General features: G+C 42.6%; 3 protein-coding genes across 5 annotated transcripts in view; 2 read left to right on the forward strand and 1 right to left on the reverse strand.

Moving 5' to 3' along the window:
* The first annotated feature begins 2,020 nt into the window (after positions 1 to 2,020).
* Positions 2,021 to 4,992, forward strand: LOC109469556 (proto-oncogene tyrosine-protein kinase receptor Ret-like). Its single transcript, XM_019768089.1, has one exon. It carries the CDS (start codon positions 2,098 to 2,100, stop codon positions 4,846 to 4,848), a length of 2,751 nt encoding a protein of 916 aa, XP_019623648.1. The 5' UTR covers positions 2,021 to 2,097; the 3' UTR covers positions 4,849 to 4,992.
* A 5,301-nt stretch (positions 4,993 to 10,293) lies between these two features.
* Positions 10,294 to 17,351, forward strand: LOC109469572. Its single transcript, XM_019768106.1, has 6 exons — positions 10,294 to 10,613; positions 11,767 to 12,288; positions 12,867 to 12,938; positions 13,478 to 13,686; positions 16,176 to 16,269; positions 16,909 to 17,351. Exons 1-6 carry the CDS (start codon positions 10,549 to 10,551, stop codon positions 17,162 to 17,164), a joined length of 1,218 nt encoding a protein of 405 aa, XP_019623665.1. The 5' UTR covers positions 10,294 to 10,548; the 3' UTR covers positions 17,165 to 17,351.
* Positions 17,352 to 18,898: 1,547 nt separating this feature from the next.
* Positions 18,899 to 23,862, reverse strand: part of LOC109469559 (oxysterol-binding protein 1-like) — a 50,234-nt gene continuing 45,270 nt past the window's right edge. For all 3 annotated transcript variants that reach the window (XM_019768091.1, XM_019768093.1, XM_019768092.1), the window contains one exon: positions 18,899 to 23,128. In XM_019768091.1, coding sequence (XP_019623650.1) covers positions 22,983 to 23,128 — 146 coding nt within the window. In that variant the 3' untranslated portion in view covers positions 18,899 to 22,982. The remainder of the gene's footprint in view (positions 23,129 to 23,862) is intronic.

The raw sequence follows: 23,862 nt of genomic DNA on the forward strand, positions 1-23,862 counted from the left end.
GTCCTCCACATTCAGTTTTCCAAGACAACGTTTACGCCCCAACCACTCATGATCAACAACATCGACCTCCAGCATGTAAATGTAATGAAGATCCTGGGACTATATCTTCAAGCTGACATGAAGTGGAATTCTCAAACTGACTCCATCTGTAATAAGGCAAACCAACGTCTTTACTTACTTCGAAAACTGAAGCACTTCCGCGTTCCAGCTGATGACCTGGTAACAGTCTACACCTGTTACATCCGTCCGGTTCTCGAGTATGGGGCACCTGTTTGGCACTCTGGTTTGTCTGCGAAACTCAGTAACAGAATCGAGAATGTCCAGCGCCGTGCGTTGCGAATCATCTTGAGTGAGGATTTCACCTCTTACCACAAGGCATGCGCACAGTTCAACCTACCAACACTCAAGTCACGCCGTGACAAACTGACAATGAACTTCGCTAGATCACTTGAACGATCTAAGCTGCACAGACACTTATTGCCACCTCCAAGAGTTGAAATCAGTGGTAGGACGACCCGCTCATCCCTTAAACTGGACACTGTCTTCTGTAGAACTGAAAGATACCGAACAAGTGCAATTCCTCACATGATACGGATGCTGAATTTGTAGCTACTCTTTACTTCGTTGCCCTACTTATAACTTAATGCTGCCATCTATTTGTATGTACGTGTACTCAAATGTTATTTAATATTCCCAGAAATTTTATTCAAATGTACTCGTTGCGCCACACCTAATCATTTTATCCCGATATGCTTTTAACGTTAACTTAAATGTTCAATGTTTTAACCAACCACTTGTTATCAATTGTTTTTATTCAATGCGCTACCTACATACCTCAATTTTAAATATTATACGTTAGACTGCTTATTTGCGTAAATCTATTAATCAATTGTAAATGTATCACATAATTCAGCCATTGGCTGCGAGGTGTTACTTGAATTTGAAATAAACCATTATATATATATATCAGTTGATCATAGTCTCCGCCCAAGACAGTCTTATGTTAACAAAGAGGGCCATTCTCTCATTTACTCATAAATATGCAACTATGGTCCTTTTTTAAAAATGGATTACATGACATGTTTAACGATGTTCACCTTCAACTAACTTTCAAAAACCCTAGTATAAAATTCCAGGCAGTTACCACCATGGAATTATAATGTTTTCTCATTCATTATGCAAATTAAGTCTTTGTTTACATAATCTATACTAGTATTTATTATATTACCTATGTTTCTCTCATTCTTAATTACATATGTAACAGCTTGTATAGTCCTATCTTGGAATGCATCTGATTTAGAATTTCCTCATTAATTATGCACATTAAATCTAGATTTGCATATTTGTCATTTGATTATGTCAAGCATCACTCAAGCTACCTACATACCAAAGATCACGGTGATCCGTCAACCGGTTCTTGAGTTATCCTCCTTTAAATATTTTTCAACAAACGCCCCTGCAGTTCTAGAGCAAGCTGCTAGGGAGCCCAAACTCATGTCACTCCTCCCACAACACAAGACCTATACCTACCATCCAAATTTCCCGCCTCTAGCATGTCTAGAACATGAGATATAAAAGCCGGACGTTCCGCTGCAGTACCATAACGAGCCGCCAGGGGGCCCAGATCTAATCATTTTGAGGTATCATCAAGACCTACCCACCTACATTGTACCAAACACGAAGACAATCCATTTAAGCCTTCTCCATTTATCGTGTTTACAGACGCGCGCGCGCAGACGCCTCTGAAAAGTAACCTTCTTGGCGAAGAAAAATATAGGGAGAAATGTTGTCTGTTTGTTTTGAAAATGCTGAGTAAGTCATCGGTAGAAAGCCTCCTTCCCTTTCCGCTCAGATAGATTCCAAATACGATTTACGGAACGGGAAGTTATATTATTGCAAGTAGCGTCGGAATACCATTCTCCCACGGCAAAGCTATCCAGCGGCAAAGGCATTAGCCTTAGGCTATACGCACCACTGCCTCGGGAGAATGCGGAATACCGACCCCACCAGGTACGAACCAACACCCGCCAGAATAACAACAGGCGCTCCCCAACACATCATATTTCAGCGACGTACAACGCGTGAACGTACAACAATATGATTACCGAAGTCATCATATGGCTGACATTAACTGGGCTTGTCCCAGGATTGTCAGGACTGCCAACTGTCTGGGGAATTGGACGTAGTGGCTACAATTCTTCAACGCGGAAGTTCAACCTGTCCATACCAGAGAATATCCCTGTAGGAGAGGTTGTGGCTAACATCGCATCAGCTCTTCTAAACGAAGGCAACTCCAACAGGTCGGTGAGCTTTGCTATCGTTGACGGAGACCCGTACGGAAGGTTCTCGGTCCATGCCGACGGATCACTGGGCACCCTTCGTGTCGCAAACCCGCTCGACTTTGGGGTCCGTACAAGGTATGACCTTGTCGTGTTGCTGAAGTGTACTGACACATACGATAAACTGTGCCAGCTTTCCAACCAAACCTACGCCGTTAAAATTGACATCAATGATGTTGAAGGCTACCCACCGGTATACAATACAACATGTGAGGCGCCAGAAAGAGAAGACAGACCGCAACGACTGTTCAACCTGTCCAACGTCATTTCTAAATTCGACACAGGCTGGATTCACACTTCTGACTTACAATTTCTAACTTCCAAGCTGAGAAAGGAACTTGTTATGCGAGTAGATAACGAAGTCTGTGGCGTCACGGTGGTGGCTGGATTGAAGAGTTTGTCTGATATCGGCTGGGCGAACATCTATTCTTCTACAGGAGCCACACTCAACTGTTCTTCCAGTCAGTCAGGTATGACTGTTCAGCTAAGGCTTGTGAGTCGGACAAATCCTATTGGTGAGTTCCAAGACCTTCGGGAAAATCACCTCATTAACGCCGAATGGCTGAACGACGTGCGTTTTGGGTATTTCTGGGTCTTTCAAATCGACTCTTATCGGACAGTGTCGGCTGCTACGATCAGGTGTGAGTCTACCCCTATCCACTTCAAAATCACAGAACAAACGACAACATATTCTATACAGTTTACTATAGACAAACTCGGCTGTGCAAGAGGGAAGTTTGGTCCATGGTGTGACCAGGACTGTGTGTGTAAGAACCGCGCCCGTTGCCATGGTTTTAACGGCGCCTGCCTGTGTCCTGTAGGGTGGATAGGAGTGGCCTGTGACATCCCTATCCCAGCGGTAGCCTTGGTAACGGTTCCTAGCCAAAACATTTACATCGGCAGTAATGTAACACTGTCGTGCGCTGCAGTTCACTTCAACGTGTCGTCTATGTCGCTAACGTACAGGCCATTCTACACTAAGACCTCAACGGTCTTATCAAACCAAACCACAGGCATAGAGTTTACAATGAACGCTTTCCGGGATGACTACAATGGAGTGTACAGATGTGTAGCAGAAACCGCTGGAGCGAGGGACGTCGTCGTAGAGAAAGAACTGATCCTAAACGTGACGAGTTGTCCTCCCAACCTGTACGGACGGTTTTGTCACCACACGTGCGGCTGTAAGAACGGGGGCCGGTGTGACCGGTGGCGGGGCTGCGTGTGCCGGCCAGGCTGGCGGGGGGAACATTGCGATCGGCCGTGCGACCGTGGTCACTACGGGTTGAACTGTCAGTCCGTGTGCGCGTGTCAGGGCAGGGGTACCTGTCACCACATCGACGGGACGTGCTTCTGCCAGGCGCCGTGGGACGGACCGGACTGCAGCCGGCTTCTGCCTGGATTGGAAGGCCAACATCTACAGTTATTAGGTATACTGGTAATACCTGCACTCTTTTTGGCCGTAGCATTAACAAACGTTCTACGAAAGAAAGCGACGCGCCATGTTTCTCGTCAACAGGATGAAGACGGCATCGTGCTAGTAGAAATACACACAGAAGACGAGGAGGAGGAGGAGGCGTCAAACCGTCGGTTGCCATGGGAACGGCGCGAAGAGCACCTAAATGTGCTGAAGATGATTGGACAGGGCTCCTTTAGTCACGTGGTGCTAGCACAGCTGCGCACACCTGGAAAAGAACCGGTCCTGGTCGCCGCGAAGTCCACCTGCCTGGCTGATGGTCGGGACGGGAGCGAGCGGTGTTACCGGGACTTCTATCGTGAAGTGGACATTCTGATTTCGCTCCACAATCAGTCCGAACGCAGAGAGGGAGATAACCGGCGTGTACACCCAAACATCGTCCAGCTACACGGCATCATCACTCAGTCCCGGCCCAGGCGGATCCTGCTGGAGTACGCTCCGCGAGGAGAACTTCTTCACTCCTTACGAGAGTCCCGTCAGGACCCGGACACCCGTCTGTCTGACCTGCTGCCGTTCGCCCTGCACGTTTCCCGCGCTCTTCGCGAGCTGGAAACTCTGAAGATCGTCCACCGGGACGTGGCCGCTCGGAACGTTCTCATCACGGAGGACGGCGTGGCCAAACTGGCCGACTTCGGCCTCGCCAGGGACGTTTACGCCAGCACGGTGTACGTCCACACCGCGCACCGCGGCCAGGACGACCTGTTACCGCTGAAGTGGATGGCGCTGGAGTCTCTCCGGGACGGTGTCTTCACCAGCCGCAGTGACGTGTGGTCGTTCGGCGTGCTGCTGTGGGAGATCGCCACGTTTGGACAGGAGCCCCGCTACCCCCGGGTGCCGTGCCGTCCGGACTGCGGACAGCTGATACACATCCTCACCGACACTCCGGCTGCAAGCGGCACGAGACTGGAGTGGCCGGCGGGGTGTCCCGTCTCCCTTTACCGGCTGATGTGTCAGTGTTGGGCCGCAGAACCAGAGGACAGGCCCGACGCTAAACAACTGGAACAACGTCTGGAAGAAAGTATCAATGATAACTGAGACGGATAGAATAAATCTTGAAAAAGACGTGAAAAGGAAGAGATAAGTCTGTGCATATTGTATGTAGTATCACTTTATGCAAGAACTGGACTCGTCTGTATTTCTAGTTATTCGTTTGTTTACTTATTTATTCCCACATTAAAATAAAAACAGAGTAATTAAAGAATTGTATAAAAGAATTCGTGATAGAACGTCCTTGATAAGGAAAATGTGCAGGATGATATAAGAAGCCTAGAAGGCTATAAACTTCTAAACTAAAAAAAATCATGAAACAAACTAATGTAATGTATTATTGAAAAGGAATTACAACGGAAAACAAAGATATAGCAAAGAAAAATAATACATATAAATGAATATCATGAAACTAAGTATAATAATTGCAAATGACAACGGAAAAAAAGATATAGGAAAGAACACTAATACATATAGATGGTTTAGCAAAGCAGCTCACTAATGACAAAGGACCGAAAACCAATATTATACTAGAAATTAATACAACTGAAATGTCACACAAATTAGAAATAATATGCATGACCCAACATGTAATACAATATTGTACCAGCAGTATGAATGAATGAATGAATGAATGACTGAATAAAGGTAGGCTATATACAATAAAGGTGAACAAAGTGAACTCATAACAGATCATAAATGCAAATAAACAAGTCTGTACATAATGAACCAAGATCTCACAAAATAAATACAAGTACATATAAGATAAATCAAATATAATAAGAGAAAACAACGTAACAAAAAGTGAAAACTGTTGATGTGTTATGAATACAGGTGTTTTCTTCTTTTCCCCCACGCTCGATGAATGAAAGTTGCAGTATATCTTTAAGACGTCGTAATATACGCAACCAATAATGAATGATAATGTGACCAATCCAAGAGACCTGCAGGATACGATGTCTAACCTTCATCGACGTGACCAGGAGATGATACAGAAGAAAATGCTTTTAGATATCAATTTTAAGTCACATCCTAACTTCCTAGTTAGCTACACTATATATATGGGAAACCTTTTCTTTCATGAAAACAAACACTGGTAGTTAACAACAATATTATTCTTCGTGACAAGATGATATTGTGTGCTTTGCCGTTAGTATTAAAGAAAAGGTGTTCATTACAATTAATGTGGTCTAGAGAATGGGCACTATACTTGTGTCTAGTGTTTACGTCCGAAAAGGGAAGTACAAACACAAATGTTCACAGATACAGTTCAGGAAAGGGAAGTTGTCACAAAAACAATACGAGACCTCGCGGTATGCAGAAGTTCACTTTTTCATGTCTTTTGCCTCCAGATACCGTCTGAATTTGAAGGACAAAGCAACGTATACGTAAGGCGTGAGCAACGTAAGGCAGAAACAGAGAGAGATCAACGCAAGAGATATTTTTTAATAATGTCGTATAAGAATGTCGTACGCAAAAGAATGAGAAAAAAAAACGCAACAAAGTCTTCTGGGAAGTAGTATTATATGAGGGCCTGCATGGGGGGGTAATGATTCCCCCCGATTATGAATTACGTGAACGTCTCAGAGCTGATTACGACTTTACGATTTACGGCTAATGTACTATAATTACGAATGCCTGAGGCTATTGACAGGATCGTCCTGTCAACAGCAGGAAATACTGCACTGCTGACAGGATCGTCCTGTCAATAGCAGAAAATACTGCACTGCTGACAGGACGATCCTGTCAATAGCAGAAAATATTGCACTGCTGACAGGACGATCCTGTCAATAACAGGAAATACTGCATTGCTGACAGGATCGTCCTGTCAGCAGTGCCATTTTTTGACACTGTTGACAGGATCGTCCTGTCAGCAGTGCCATTTTTGGCACTATTGACAGGATTTTTTAAATCTTCCATTTTGGGCTCTATTGACATGATTTCTTCTTTGTTTTCATTTGTTTAACCAGTCAGAAGGCATATGCTACTGTACTGCAGATTAGGCGTTTCACGATGGCGGCTATCATCACGTTAACAGTTATCAATACAGAGTACTCCAGCAGATATATGTCAAAACTAGACATGTTCAAAATATAAATACAAGCGAATTTCATGCATAAGCTGTCTGAAATACGAAGGCAGTTACATAAGATGAAGACAATAAAAAAGACAAAAAGAAGTTGATCTCTATCCATTATTTATTCTTTCAACAACTTTGAAATCAAATGGAACAAATCCAGGAAAATACCGCTGGTGTGGCATTTCAGCTAGCCGGCCCGCTAACAACAACAGCCCCCTGGCGCGCGTATCCAGCTGGCCACCGAATTTTACCGGCCCCACTGGCTCCCACAGTACCGGCAAAGGCACGCTGCAGGGCCTGGCACGCTGGTTAGTGTTACTGGGGGGCGGGTTGTTGTGTTGCTGTTAGCACGCCTGGCGGTTAACCCTGGGTGCCCCAGAGTCCGGCGTTTATTTGGCGATAGATTTCGGGAGAAACCGTATTTGTCCGCTACCATTATCCACCCAAACCCCTTCGTCCACGCGAAGCCCTCTAACGCCTCATGCGCGAGGAGATAATTAGACCCAGTGTGCCAAGTAGGTCTGCCGGGAGTTATAATGGCTTCCCGTGACTTTTACTTAGGAGATAGACACTCGCGCGCGGGGTGGCACCCAGGCTAGCCCGACGGGTACCCGCCGGTGGACCGCTGTGTCATTCCCGCGGCGCCGGCTGTAATGGCTAGCGCTTACTGTCGCCCCGACTAGCCTCTACCAGGCACCGTGGATCGCTGGAAAAATAATAGAAATTGGCCGAAATAAAGGGAATATATACCAAGGGAGTTAGCCGACCTTATTCCCTTTATTTCGGCCAATTTCTACTATTTTTCAAGCGATCCGCGGTGCCTGGTAGAGGCCAGTCGGGGCGACAGGCACGCACTGCCGCCGCATTGCTTACGGGAGGCCAGGCGCGCGCTACCGAGCGGGGGATCAATGTATGCACGACGATCTGCAGGGGCCGCAGCGCAGGATCGTAAAAAATGGCCTAATAGCATACATAATAACATCTACATAAGACCTACACGAACCAGCGCCCACCCCAAAATTTCCAGTACGAAATAAAAATACCAAAATTTTATCGATCCTGTCAATAGTAGAATAATTTGCACTGCTGACAGGAAAAATCCTGTCAGCAGTGCAAATTATTCTACTATTGACAGGACGATCCTGTCAGCAGTGCAATATTTTCTGCTATTGACAGGACGATCCTGTCAGCAGTGCAGATTTTCTGCTATTGACAGGACGATCCTGTCAGCAGTGCAATATTTTCTGCTATTGACAGGACGATCCTGTCAGCAGTGCAATATTTTCTGCTATTGACAGGACGATCCTGTCAATAGCCACAGGCATTACGCCTTACGTCGATTTTTGGGGCGGCTGCCTACGGATTACGACGACTAAAAGGCCTGATTACGCCTTACGAAAAAGGGCATGCAGGCCCTCTTATATTAGCCTCCTTCGCGATTTTGCCTTCGCGAGTTTTTGCCGCGGAGAGAAGGTTTCGCGCTTGTTGGAGCTTGAAACATTCTGTCCACGGCAAAAACTCCCTCGGCAGCAAAATCGTCCCTCCGCGGCATATATTACTCGCGTCGCTCACAGAAAAAAAAATAACGCCGACGCCTTACAAGTTTGCGAAGGAGGCTAGTATTATATGCACAATGCTCACAACGACTGCTGACCGTCAGCACATTAACAGGAGGGTCTGCATGCCCTTTTTCGTTAACCGTTATGGGCTATTTTAATTCACCGTTAATCGTTGCCGGCCTGCTCTAATTCAACGTTAAGCGTTATCAGTATATTCCTCGTGAAGCGTTATGGGTCCTTTTAATTCAACGTAAAACGTTATTTGTCATCCTAAATTCAGCGTTAAGCGTTAATGAATAATTCTGCGTTACGCCTAATTTTGCCTTTCAAAGTGCAGGAAAATGCGTCATTGAAGGTTCAAAAATACAAAATTTCCCGGACGTACATTGCTCGCGCCTTTGGCGCTCGATTCGCGCTTCTGCGCTTGGTCCCTTCGGCTCTAGCCAGCACCAGTTTTCCCTTCAATTACCGGAAGTTTGCGGAGAGTTACAGAATCTTTTTTTGACGAATCCGTCAACCTTGACAGGGAAATTAACAAAAATCTTGATTAAAATATGAAAACATCAGAAGGACCGACAAACACTCTCAACACCATGATTTGCCTCTGAAAATGCGGGAAATTGCGTTTTTGAAGGCTTAAAAATCCTAAATTTCCCGGGGGAGCATTCCCCCGGACCCCCCTAGATTACGAGCGACTCCCCTCTCAAAATCCATCGGTAAAACTGGGCAGACTGAAAAAATGCAAGCTGGCCGACGTCGACTCGGACACCCCGGTATTTGTGGACGCACTCGGGGACCAGGGCAGGTGGGAAACACAGGGACCACATACCTTTAATGCATCCTTCATTACATGTAAGGTATACGTAATTTTGTCACCTTTTCTCACAAAGCGAGATACCAAATCCAGTGCAGCTCGAAAAAAAAGCCTGTCAATTTACCGTTAAGCGTTGCCGACCGTCCTGAATTTACCGTTAAGCGTTATCGGCCCTGCCGAATTTACCGTTAACCGTTGCCAGGACCCCCCCATGCAGACCCTCTAACAGCTATGTTACCTATAAGCCTTCCCAGCGGGTGGGAGTTTTGATATTAGGTTTAACCTAAAACGCGTTGTTTTGTCAGAGAACGTAACTTATACCGCCAGAGAGGGTTAGAACGTTACATCATACCATTATCTGGAGGCTTGACGTTTTATCTCTGGCAAAACTCCCACCCGCTCGGTCCTAGCCTGCACAGTTGCACAGGAACATGGTTACCAGTTATTAAGCTCCAAGCAGATGTTTTGGTGGCTGCAACCTGAGACAAAATCAAATTGGATAACGTTAGGAAGTATGCAGGCTTATGCAGGGCTCGAAATTCATTTTTGGAATAGGTGCACTGGTGCACCCAACCTAAACATTTAGGTGCACAGAAATTTTTTTGGGTGCACCATACTAAACAAAACCTAATTGCAAGTATTACTGCTTCTCTTCTGAGCTTGAATATAAAATGAGAGCTAACTTCAAAATCTTGAAACAAGTACTACAACAAAGATTTTATTATTAGACCAAGAATATCCTGTATACTATTATACATTTGATATGTACAAAAAAAACCTACGAAAATATTGGGTGCACCAGTGCACCCACAGAAAAAAAATGGGTGCACAGTTCCACTTTTGGGTGCACCAAGGTGCACATGCACCCAGACCCAGTATTTCGAGCCCTGAGTAACGTTATCCATTTCCACTTCCGGCTGACTACTAGTATATTCCGGTGGTAAACGAGGGATTCCTATGACCTGAATTACTCCATACCTTCATGTTCTGCGTCGACAGGAAGCAGCGATTCCTTGATAGGGGCCGGCCGGCAACTTCTGACGACTATACGCAGCCAAACGATCGGTTCGGTTTTTCCGCCGCCCGGACCGGACCTCTTTTTCCACAAACCTTGGTATCTTGCGTGGAGCGATCGTGCACGATCTGGAGTGCAGTAGAGTGATCTAGACACTGGGCAGGCGTGTTTTCCGGCTGCCGTCCATTTACTTCACATCGTGCTAGTCTTCCCCTGTAACAGCACACCAGTGTACGATAGACAGGCAGCGGCGTTCTCAGTGTGGTCACAGAGACGTGATATGGTGTTGTCATCCGCCCCCCTCCCACCCCAGCACATGATGATGGCAGAACCATCAGAATCGAAGTTCGTATAAAATCATTCACCTGGAGTATTTAGTGTTAGAAATGGTTTATTTTGGCTTGTGTGAATTAACGTTAAAATAGTTAACTAAGGCTAATTTTGTAGACTTGAAATGTGTTTATAACTGTTAGAAATTATGTTGCAGTTTATATAATAACATAATAACCCTGTTTGCCAAGGCACCTAGAGTTAAATACCTATAGAGAGACTTTTGACTCTGAACTGAACCATGCGAAAATGTATGAGCACCAAGAGACCACGTCTAGCGGTATATTAGATGTAAAACAAGGACAACAACAACAGCAGTTTATTTGCCATTTGGTGTTTTGTTATTCATAATCAATTCATAAACAAACCATTGGTAGGATCATCCTGTCAATAGTGGAAGAATAACTGATATTCAGTGTTCTGCTCAATATCTTATAATGTCTGAGGCTATTGACAAGATGATCCTATGTTTGAATTATTGACAGGATGATCCTGTCGATAACAGAAAAACTGCACTATATTGTAAACAGGCTTTTCATTCGTCGTCATTTGCACCATGTTGGATTACGGTGTATTTGTGTTCGCCAATGGATTCATAATTTTATTAATTAAATTAAGAGCCTAATGACATGTATTACAAATTTTTCCACAATTAGCAGTCAATTAGCAGTCAATCTTGTAATCTTAAAACAGTGCCAGTGCCTGTTTAGAATTTAACAACATGTAAAAATAAAATAGATGTTTGCCCTACTAAAGTTTCAAAGACGTTACCTGGTGGGTGCTAAATATTGGGCCGTTAGAAAACGGCTAACGGTCCGATACTAGTCTGGTACCCAGGGTAAAGACAATTAAAAAAACACACACATATCGACGGAAACAAGGTGCACCCAACCTAAAAATAGTCGCACAAAAAATTTTGGGGTGCACCATATAAGCTAAAATAAGTAGAATATCAGTAAAAACTAATTGATATGTTTCATTTCTACAGAAATTTAAGTACTGACATTTTTGATGTTTATAAGAATAATGCTGACTATTTAAGATCTTCTATACATACGTAAACCTACGAAAATATTTGGGTGCACACACAGAAGAAAATTGGGTGCACAGATGCACCCTGTAAGTATTTTGAGCCCTGCATATCGTACATGTAAATTTCTTGTTGCAGGGTTATGGCAGACCCCCAGCCTCAGGCACCACAGGTACCGGTTGGGCCAGCACAGAGTCTGTTTGGACAGAACCAACAGGAACCAAGGCTGGGGGGTGTCCAGAACACGGTCAGGAGAGCTCGTCAACAAGGCATGCAGTTCAGATTCCCAGAGGCAGGGGGTGTGCAGGGTAGTGTGCAATACAGACCTCAGTATCATCAACGATCTTCTTGCCAACCTGGCAGTTGGAATACAGTGACAACATCTGATCCTCAAGAACCTTTGATGAGAATACCTGGAGACCAGAACTTACATGGGAACAGTTCTCCATGGCAGGCCAGCTGGAATCCACCACAGTCTAGAATTCCTCCCAGTGGGAAAAGTGTCTGGAGTGTCCCTACTAGAAGTCAGGAGAGTAGACGATCGCCCCACACTGCGGTGTTGAGGGCAGCCACAACTCGAGGTGGAGAGTACTCAGGAACATTTGGAACACTTCCTGCACATCAGCACAGACAGTACTGGGGTCCTACTGCTGACAGGAGGTACGTACATGTACATGGGGGCCTGCAATGGGGGGTCCCGACAACGCTCAACGCTGAATTCAAAACTTCTCGCTTACGCTTTACAATAAATTCCAAGTGGCTACAACGTTAACGCATTACGTAGAATCAAAACGGCGCTAATACACTCCGCAAAATTATTAGAGCGGTCCGTCTAGCTCTACGTGGAATTAAAACGGCCGATTACGCTCTACGGAAAAGGGCTTGCGGGCCCCCGGGTCCACAAGCAAAAGGTAGACAGGTCCTTGAGACAGCCCTGATTTGTTGGATCATTTTAGCCAAAATCAGAAAAAATTTTTAGAAAGGAAGAAAATTGACCTACTGCCCCTAGTTTTTTCAGACCTGAAACCGGAAACTTAAAACTAATTTTCCTAGGCCTTAGTACCATCCGTTTCGTAATGGATACCCTTAGAACCGCTGCCCCCCCCCCCAAAAAAAAAGGGCAGTCTTTTGGTGCAGTGAGTGCTTTCCCTATGTGCATCACAGTAAATATTCTGACTGCCCCTGTGTGCTAGGATGAAGTTTTGTCCTACCATGACCTTGTCTGCTTGGTTTCCCAGAGTTCCTAGTGCTGGAAGTGGGGCGTCCTCCCGACACAGGAGGAGGAAGAGACCAAGTTCGGAGGATGAGGGGTGAGCTTCACTGATATTTATTATTAACTTTACCAAGAAGGTCATGTTATCAGTGCTGTTTCCAGAATACATGTTTACAATGTCATTTTAAAGGTGTGGATGGATGATATTTAGTAGGTGGGTTAGGTTGTTGAATTTTAAGTAAGTTTGACTGTGGGCCTCCTAAAGTATTGTTGTAATGTATAGATTCCTAGCACTTTCCATTTAGTACTAGTATATAGCGTTCCAGTATAAAATACTCAATGTTTTGCATACTGCATATCCTCTTGTGCAAATATAATTATAGCCCATCCGGGCAAGAACAATAATTGCAATAAAGATTCATATCATATTATATTTTTTTGTATGCAAATTGCTCAGGACATGCTATGATGATGATTGTTTAACAATATACAAATTCAAAGCATTATGCTTTAAATATTCATTTTTGAGGAGCCTGCTCTCACACTAACATTATTATCACACAGTGTTGAAGGCTAACTCAAAACTGCCACCCCTGAATCATCAAGTTTCCTGATATCCTGTTTCTCTCACATCAGACCCTCCTCTAAGATGTTCCTGAGTGAGGAGAAGATGGCGGCTCATCTCAACAAGCTGTCCATCAGTAATGACCACAACTACGTCGGCATGACAACCAGACTGCCAGGCTCCTCCCGCCTGTCTCCAGCCCAGGATAAGAACAGGGTGATTATCGAGGATCTGAGTGACGACAGCAGCGATGAGTGGACCAGCTCCTCAGATAGTGAGGGTGAGGAAAAATTACCCAAACACCTATTTATTATTTATTTAGGCCACACCAATTTAATTTCTTGGTTAACGGATTCGCCCGCTTCATTTTTTTCTGATTTGCAAATAAAAATAAAAATTCAGAATCAACTGCGAAATGCTCATATTTTGCCTTGAACAGTTGAAAACAGTCCCTTTCTTCCTAGTTATTACAGTATTCCATCTTTCAATGCAGTGGTATCATTAAAAGTTCAAAATTCATTGTTTAAATTTTGAACCAGCCTGGTGTGTTGACTTCATGACTCCTATTGTACCATTTTGGGCCATAATAGGATGCCTAGGCCTGTTTTTATTACTCCGTGAAGGAGGTCAGGACCTCCGGACGGAGTGTTGTAATCGGCTGATTTTTCATGTTCGCAGTCAAAACACTGGGTTCTCTTTGTGTAATCGGCACGCAATTTTATACGCCTTCTGCGGGCATGCCCGTGTTGATGCACGAATGTGTATTTTTGCCGTTGCTGCTTTCGCGGTCAATGTAATATCGCAGACGCACCCCTACAATTACGAGGCGAATTGGAATGGTCCAGAAAAACGCGTTGTTTGGAATAGCAGTGGGGTTCAAAAAAGTTCATGCAGATACGGGGTGGTTTTTATAAGTGGTTCCAGATTTTTTTTGCCCATGGTTAAGAGATGCCAAGTTTTTTGGAAGATGTTCGCAGCCAAAACGCATTCTTCCGTACGTCGCATTTCTGTGTAATTTCACATGTGGTGTTGCATTATGTCCGGGATGATGCACGTCTTTTTATTTTTACCGTAGCTGTTTTGATATTGGAGTAAATGCTTATTTTCGAAACATCCCCATTTCTTTGAAATGGTTTCGTCCGTTTATGCAATTGTTACTGCGCTAATGACGACCAGTCGCGCTGTCCTGATACACCGCGAATGTGCGAGTGTTCCCTGTAGACAGTCCCGGGAGTCATTTTTTTCGCACATTCCAGGAGCCAAACCAAAATACGTTCATGAACCGAGTCCAAAAAACCGAAACGTGAAAATCGGATGATCGGACCTGATGTACATTTCTCTTTCTATAGATTGTACACACAATACACACATCTTTAGATAATCTGGCCATGGCAGGTTAAAAAAAAGTAACCCTGAATCATACTAGATTAGCGTAAATGCATGTTAATGCGTTCAAAACAAGAAAAAAATTGTTTCCGGGTATTAATCTCTTGAATCACGGCGCTGAATATTGACGCAAAAATATTTCGGGCATCGCGCGCCCTTCCCGCGTCACGTGTAGGCATCTCGCATCTCTGATTGGTTGTTGCGTCTTAAGATGACTGAGCCGACGCGCGTTTAAACAATTTTTCTTTGTTCGATTTATCACACTTCACAGAGAATTGTCGCCAATGGCTACTTCTTTTTGTTGCAATATATAATACTTCACGGAGAATTGTCGCCTATGGCTTCTTGTTTTTTTTTTGCTCGCCCGCTCCATTATTAAAAAAAAAAAATCCATTAACCAAGAAATTAAATTGGTGTGGCCTTATTTCTGTTTTATTTAAACAGGGTAGAGACCTCAGTGCTATTTAAAAACACTGCTTTTCAGGAATGCCCTGTGACAACAAGTTACACATAAAAACAATGAAACCAACACATTAAATAATACATAAAGTTACAAAACAACCAAGCATCAAAACAAGATCGTTTACCGTAAGTCAATGTCGTTAAGCCAGGCCGAGGTCAGAGGTCAGCAGTGTAGTTTCAGAACCTTCTTAAACGACAGGTAAGACGTGGCCACTCTAACTGTGGCAGGTAGGCCGTTCCAGGCAAATGCTCCCCTGTACGCAAACTTTCTTCGGCCAGATTCCAGTCAGACTTTAGGAAGTTTTAAAGATAAGTTTGAGTTGTGCCTAGTTTGGTAGATATCCAAAAATATAAACCATATAGCATGTCCACAACACCAGATATCATAGCCATGAAGCTTGCTGCAGTACCATACAAAACAGCTAGAGTACCCGTAATTGACCTTGATCTTCATTGTCCAAACTTCAACCTACCTACTAAATACCATAAAGAAAGTATACATTGCACCATCCCAAGTAACATCTGATTTAAAAATCTGCAACCGCCCTCAATATACATGTTGTACATGTATATGGCGTACATGTATCTCACACATATCCTTCTGTACGAAGGTAATACATGTATTTACAACAGCAGTTATTCTCTGAATTCAAAGTCAGAATGCTATTGAGTTATTAATTCCAATTCTATCCACATTACCAGCTTCGTATTTTAATTTGTACTTGAATTCAAGCTCGAATTTGATTTGTATTTAGGAACTGAGCCATGCTGTTTTTGTGCAATTAGGTCATAGTGATTTGAGACTAAGCAAGCTACATTTCTTAAAATGTCAGTAACTTGAATATTGCTTGGGTAACTCCCCCTGAGGAAGAATTCCTGCAGCAGACCTGAGTGATGTTCACAGTTTTCCTCCTATTGCAGTCGGCTCCACCATTCAGATCAGCCCGGAACTGCAGGAGGGGATGAAGCAGGTTGCAGGAGAGAGGCTGCTGCCAGAAGGCCTGTTTGAACGGCTGTAAGTAGAACTACTGGTTTTGTCTGTACTTTGATGACTTCTAATGGTCAAACACTTTGGACTAGTAGATAAAAATATTAATTGGACACCCCTTGTGATTTGCTGTCTGCAGTATTTCCTCCAAGCACCAAGCCAAGGAAATTTCCTGTCTGTCTGTACTACAATGTACATGTACTGCATTGTTATTGATAGCTGTTAGAATGCGAGCTTGAAGCCCAGGCTGTCACACATAGCCGAATATGGCCTCCCCAACACTGCCTAACTCCCCCCACCATGGTTAGGAGTATACTGCAGGTTGGGAGCAAGGTCGGCTGGTGTTCGGCCAGTACAGCTACTGTTCAGCTGTGCCAGCTAAATGTTTCAATATGTTAGAAACATTCGGGTGTGGGCAGAAGGTTTGGCCATGGTTGGCTGGTGTTCAGGGGTACAAGTAGGTAGGGGTATGGTTGGCAGTGAAATTTGGCTCAAATCTATCTCAAATTCGATTCAACAGAAAGGTAGGCATGGCCTAAATCTGGTCAGATTGTTCCTGAACTTCAGCCAACCTTGGTTACTAGTAACTGGTGTTCTGGAGAAGGTTCTGAATCTGTGACAGATTTTACCTAATTGCCATGTTTTTTTTTTTGTTTGTTTGCCCAGAAACCGACCATGCATGGATGTTGTGCTCTGGAAGCCACCGGGGGATTTTGTACAAAGTGTCATCAACAGTTCCACTGCACCAAAGGAACAGATCACCCCAACAGTCATCCAATCAGAACCCCTGTTACTTACTCAGGACAACTCTTCTGTCATCTGTAACCATGGTGACAGAGAGATGATTGACACAGAAGTCATGGATCATGTGACCCAGCCTGCTGTCATGTTTGATTCTGTAGATGATGATATGGAGCTGTAGTACTTTAATGAAGACATATATGTATATTGAGGAAAGGTGTCATCATAGAAGTCCATCCATGTCGCTAGGTTATAAATATGGAATACGGTGTGTTCCGTATCGCCCAAGGTATCGGCCCGACTCGCGGGAGGGCTGGGACCGAGGGTGATGTGGAATACACCGTGTTGTATTTTATTTATGTCATACCCCCCCCCCCAAGAAAACACGCCTTTCAATGCAAGATGAGCCAAAAGTTGGTGACCCTGAACCCTCAAATGCAACAACATCAGTTCCAACGTCCGGATTCTGTATTCGAATTTTCGAAAGTGGCGCACATGGTTAGGGCAAAATGCGTTCAAATCGTTCTATGAACTTTACGGTACGGCCCGGTCCGGAACCCGTTATCGAACGTTATCGCAGCCCGGTCGTGGTCGTGGAAAATCTGATCCTTTTGTACCCTTTGTGTTGAAATAAAGTGTAGCATTTTACAAGGAAATGCATCATGTGAAATGACATTCAGCTTACATGTGCAAGTCTCTGCTGGGGCTTGTTGTGGACTTTCCTGTTGTGACGTTTCCACTTCTACCGGAGGCATGGCTTAAATTCAATCAATCTGCAGTTACTAAATAATTCTACTGTCTTCTTGCTTGCTAAGGGGAGTTTGATGTGCATGTCATGTTAGCTGCACATGGACATGCTAATTTCTGTTTCCTTGGATAGTCCATATCATTTTGAGATTCTTCGGCAAAGTTTTTAGTGCAAAATTTTAAAAACTGTGTATGAGCAGGTTGACAATCTTGCAAACTTGAGACCATCTATACCATCATGTATTTCACATTTCAATAGATAAATTCAGAGATTTCAGACCCACAAAAACTGCTTGCATCATTTCTGTGTATTCAACATGTTCAAACAGCTTTGGTCAATGTGTGCGGAAGAATGATGCATTTTAATTCATGGATATGAGTTCTTTGTGAAAAAGTTGGTTTTTGCTAGTGAGAGAGGGTACCCTGCAATCATGGTACATGGTGAAGTGTTGCATTTTGTTGGTAGTTGTGCTCATGGTACATGCATATTTATAATTATATACAGTATATTTTGTGTTAATATAAATTTTGAAAAGCAGTTCAATGTTTGTAAGGTATGAATTACCGGTAGTGCCCACCCACTCGAGATAGAAAAGGGTCATTATAAAAAGTTACTGGTTCAGCAGAGATTGGAAAATGAAATACAGTTTTCATTTGTAAATGCTCTTATAGTGAGGCTGCTATTTACATACTGCTTAGTGTTAGTACAAATTTGCAATTAGCCCTTGAGTTTGCCAATAAATACTTTAGATATTACTTAGATTGGCACCTCAACCTGCAATGTTTTTACATTTTTGTAAAACTACTGAATCAATAAATGGCTTGACTAAACTATGTACAGTCATATAAAGCTGCAAATGTGTAAGATTACTGGGTGATTTTCTTAGAATAGTTACAGGAAAGGATGACCAAACCATCTGAAATACTTTAGATGCTCCTTCAGGGCTCATGAAATATCGAAACCGGAAGGGAAGTTCTGATACAGTACTTGAGAAAGCTGTCAAGTTACTCAAAATCTAATCATTTCTTTGTTTGGCTGCATGCATCAACAGACCAAATATAAAATGTATTCAACACTTCTCAAGTTACAAAATGTATGCTGTTCACAGATAGACACACACACACCACAGCACTGAAAACATTTGAGGCTTCAAAAAGACACAAAACATACAATTTAAATTCTTTAATGTTTTCCCCAAGCATCTCCACTACTTGTACGTACGTAACAAGGGAATGAACATCTGACCTCTGTACATTCTCCATTTGTCTAAATCCATATTGCACAGATTAGAAGTGTCCACACCTCCAAACCCATGCAGAGCTCCTCTGGAGCCACCGCACCCCTATGTTTGTAAATACTGTGTTCCAGAAGAAAGCAATGGGAGATACCATTTTACAATATAGGGTGGATTATACCCCAGAGAAAGCACCAATCAGGGGAAAAGGTTCAACACTTAAAATTCACAAACGGTAATCAAGATCATTTTGGTAAAAAATACATTGTGCTAAATGCAGCATGCAGTGGACCCCACAACATTCACTGTTTTCATGCTACCCACAATATACTGTCCGGGACCCCGTCATCTTGTGGCAGTGCAATTTTAAATGTTTTTTTTTCAGTGACTGGAAACCAGTCAAAACCTTGAGTAGGATGAATCTTGAGAAGATGCTGAGTTGTTAAGTATCTGGGAGTTAGACAGGATTTGAGTTTGAGGACAGAAGTTAGGAAAGATCTGGTCTTGAGAACTGATAGCTCTGACAGATCCTGAGAGGTTGTTGCTGAAGATATTTACATTGTACATTACTGATGACAGGTAGCTTTTGTTAATAGAAAATTCATAGAATAGTACAGAGGTACATACACTTAATAAATATTTAACATCTTTGCTCAGTATGAACATGGCAATGTCTGTTCAGTAGACATGTAAGAATTTTTTGCTATTTATCTCTAGATCAGACTTGTAGCAAGTCATACATGTAGTTCCTACTAGAAAATTCACTGTTCACTATACATTGTATCTTTTAGACATGGTAACTATGATGGTGAAAATTCTTGATCCCTTCCAAGGGAAACTGGAGGAAAAGGTAAAACATTTACTAAGATACTCCATAGAGAATTGTGAAGCTTGCAGAGCAGAAAGGCACCACAGAAAGACAGGAAAACAAGCTTTATGTCAACTGATTCAAATGTTTTAATTCACATTCCCTTCATAGAATATTTAAATGTATGTTGCCATGTTTTCCTGGGCAACTAGTCTACAAATGTACATGAAGAATGGACCAATTTTGGACAGATCACATTTTGTGGTTTCGCACAATAAGAAAACTTGTAAAATTGCACTGCTATAAGACAGACCAAGGAGGTTATAAGGGAGACAGACGTAGTGCATTATGGCGAGTGTGAAAACAGTGAATGCATGAATTTTGTCAGCACCAATATGAGCATGGCATGGTAATATCTGTTGACTTATCAACCTACAGTAGTGAGGAAGAATCATTAGATTCATTACTTTTATTGATGAAGGGCTTTCTATATTGAACTCTGTTTGTGTGGGGAGGGGGGCACTCAGCCATGGTGACCATCACATCAAAATACTGCCAGAAGAAATAACAACCAATATGGCTGAAGTAACACTGCAAGGAGGTACAACATCTTTTCACTTTAGCTCTTACATTAGATGTGTACATACTGGTCATTTGGGAGGGGGAAAATAATTTGTGAACTCCACAGCTTTAAAATTATCCAAGAGCTTACAAACCGTGTGTAGGCAGGGTTATTCAGTAGAGATCCATTTTGTATAACACATGTAAGGGAGTTGGTGGGTCACTCGAGCCCATCCCCTGTACTTTGGGGTGTTACTGTCAGATTTGACAGGACAGTGGCAATGTCTATAGCTGCAGCTTGTCTCACATTCATGTTAACATCAAATTAGGTTTTCCATAAACCCCTTTAACACCCCCCTGAAGTCTAGCTCATCCATGTACATTAATATCTATATACAGTCATGTACGTTGAACATCTGTAGGTAGAGTCTACCTACATGCACAAGTCAACACAGAATGGGACTGGCAACATCAACTTGAACATTGTAACATGCCTGCTCTATCCTTCCTAACTTTGGTAACAACTCTATCATTGGAAGACTGCTATCATTTTCTCCATGCAGACCAGCACACAAACAGCCAAATCTAAGGAAAATAATTGCCTATACCACCCTACATGACAGTGGTCGGGGTAAACTGTACAATCTCACCTGAACTACAAAGTAAGAGTTACTAAGTGATCAATGAACAGAATTATAGAAATTGACAACCATTTCCACAAAACCCTAGTGACACCCCCCACAACAAGGCATCGTAGAACCAACTACATATTTGTACACCATCGTCAGATTGTACATGATTTCTTAGTACATAATATACAAATCTTCTCATGGTTTAGGCACTACATGTATGTCTTGGGAACAGCATAAGAAATAGTGTAAGGACCAAACATGCACATAATGTCAACATATTCCAGCATACTACTCAGTACTGGAAAACTTCACTGGAATCTATCTTATCCTCAATTGCACAGTTAGGGAAGGGGCCACCATGCAGATGTACTCTTCCTGCACATATGTAAATCATAAGTAAATGGAACAAAATCATAATTTTTGCATACATGCAGCAAAGCCTCATGCGAGCTCTGTTATCTGTGGATAGTTTAGCACTGTGATAGCACATTTGGTCAGTAAAACTAACAAACTGGATCTCTTTCATTTATCAGAACATTTCTATACACATCTGAATGCTACAAAATAATACAGTATCCACCAGTAAGGATACCTGAAAGAACAAGCATTACATGTACCCTAGTAACATGGAGAGCTCTGCTCTCTTTAATGGTAATGCATGTAAGAAAAAAAAACTATCCTGACAAAGCAAGGCAAATCTTACATGCTATATGGCTTCACCTGCACTTTTTTTCAACAATTAGGGAAACATTGAAATTCTTGCTGCATTTCAATACTTTTTTTTACAAAACATGGATTTTTCAATGTGTATAACTTTACAACCCTTATATTTCCCAACTAGAATTCCTAGCAAAGTCAGGCTATTTCTTACTGGTTGTCAGATGATAGTACATGTATATTACACAGCTACATTAGTGTCAATCATCTGATACAGCCTTCTCCCATTGGCCGAGCCATGATGGTGTGACTCTAAAAGACTGCCGTTGATTGGTCCAGCTAGCGAAGTGCTGCTATTGTCAGAATCTATTATTGACAGGCTCAATCTGATTTGAATAAACCTGTATTCACACATCAAGCCCTTCTATCAGAACAGCAGTTGTGTCTGATATCCTTGGGCTTGTTTGTGTATGAAAAGTAGCTTGAAACTACAAGCCAGCACTTGGTTTGCTACCTACACCTGATAAAGTTTGGTTGTAAGGATTTTTTTCATCCACATAGTAGATAATATTATCATGTTTCTACCTATTCCAACTTGACTAAACTATCACTTATCTTACTAGACGTATATTCTCTCTTGACAAACATTGCCTGTAAAGATAAAAACATTAGTTCAACATACTATTCTGCTGACCAGGATCCACATTCCACTTCTACACAACACCCATATCATGTACTACAGGTAACAGTTCTTTCAACCCTTTGCTGCATAGGTACACTCCGGGGTGGACTGTGTACCAAGTTACTGCCAGGTGGAGAAAACATACATAGTCATGACGTAAAGTAGGGCTGCGTACCAGTTCTGTACTGGGAAAATTAGGTACAGGTCCAAAATACCAAATCGCAAAGTACCGGTACATACCAATATCAATTTACACTACCCTAGTGGCCTCATGCAACAAAGTGACACCAGGAGGGAGCATAACAAATAGATCTTTCAGGACAGTAAGAGTATTGTGGGACACTATAGGAATTTAACAAGAAACTATCCACACGGTTCTGTTATGTTTGAATAAGACATAAAGGTTGCCTAGTTCTGTCCTGTTTTATTTGAATAATGATTTAATGAAGTTTATAACGGTTTCTACTGTTATTGAGGAAGTTCAGAAGAACATAATTATGTGAATTTGTCAAATTGTTTAGTTACCTATGCCTAAACCTCAGTACAATCATGATGTTACGATTAGGTACGCAGCCCTAGTGTAAAGCTAACTGCTTGTGACATTTATGAGAGTTTTGTTTCATACTGCACACTGGGTCTTGTTGACTTGGTTATTTGCATGTGTACATGTATGTGGACTACAGGTAGATGTCAGGACACTGTGAGAATTCCCCCTTTGTCTTGCAGTCCCAGTAATTGCCTTTGTACATGTGGATGAAGTTTTTGGTCTGTGGATCCAGTTTCTTCTCGAACCACACTGGTTTGTGACCCTCGTAGGGCTTGCCTGCAGCGGAAAACAAACAGACAAGGTGAGAGGTCTGGAAAAAGTGAACAACACAGTCAAGTATGAAAGTTCATCTGAGTTGGTAAATTACATTATGAAAAACTTAAACTTTTCTCCAACTCAAAATTTGACTCACCAGAAATACAGGATTACTTCAAGAGAGGCATAAAAGAGGCCATATACATCAGGGCACTTCAACCATCGCTCAACCGGGACGGGGGGCGATATTGACTTCAGACAACCTTTGACCCTTTGCTGTTGTCACACGTGGGAAAAATCACGTGTCCACAGCATTTGGGTCAGATAGCTGAGGAAGACTGAGTGATTCAGTCGAAAGTTTCTGGTGAGTCAAATTTTGAGTTGGAGAAAAGTTTAAGTTTTTCATAACACAGTCAAGTATTACACCACTGATGACATAGGAAATTTCTTGTATATCCTATATTCATACTCATAACTGTAATACAAAAATGTGATGTCGCTGAAGCGCCTAGGAAAATAACTGCTTGATTTGTATGGTTGGCTCTAGCTAGTCTCCTCACATTCAATGTAGTTGTTCTGGGGCTATTTTAAATGCTTCAAGTATGAAATGATGATGAAACGGTGCTAAGCATTTCCTCATTATTCTTTGTTTTTCTGCCCTGAGACTACCTTTAAGTATTGAAAACCTGTAAGCTGGGGGTTTATCTTTCATTGGAGTAATCATTATGTTACCCATGTATGCAAAATAATAGCTT

This window comes from Branchiostoma belcheri, unplaced genomic scaffold (assembly GCF_001625305.1).
Source record: "Branchiostoma belcheri isolate BF01 breed outbred unplaced genomic scaffold, Haploidv18h27 scaffold208, whole genome shotgun sequence".
NCBI classification, from domain to species: Eukaryota; Metazoa; Chordata; class Leptocardii; order Amphioxiformes; family Branchiostomatidae; genus Branchiostoma; species Branchiostoma belcheri.

Excerpts from the sequence above, each read along its gene's own strand:
- LOC109469556 (XM_019768089.1), top strand. The coding sequence starts at position 2,098 with ATGATTACCGAAGTCATCATATGGCTGACATTAACTGGGCTTGTCCCA.
- LOC109469572 (XM_019768106.1), top strand. The coding sequence starts at position 10,549 with ATGGTGTTGTCATCCGCCCCCCTCCCACCCCAGCACATGATGATGGCA. Across the intron at positions 12,289-12,866 it reads GGTCCTACTGCTGACAGGAG|AGTTCCTAGTGCTGGAAGTG; the intron begins GTACGTACATGT and ends TTGGTTTCCCAG. Across the intron at positions 12,939-13,477 it reads CCAAGTTCGGAGGATGAGGG|ACCCTCCTCTAAGATGTTCC; the intron begins GTGAGCTTCACT and ends CTCTCACATCAG.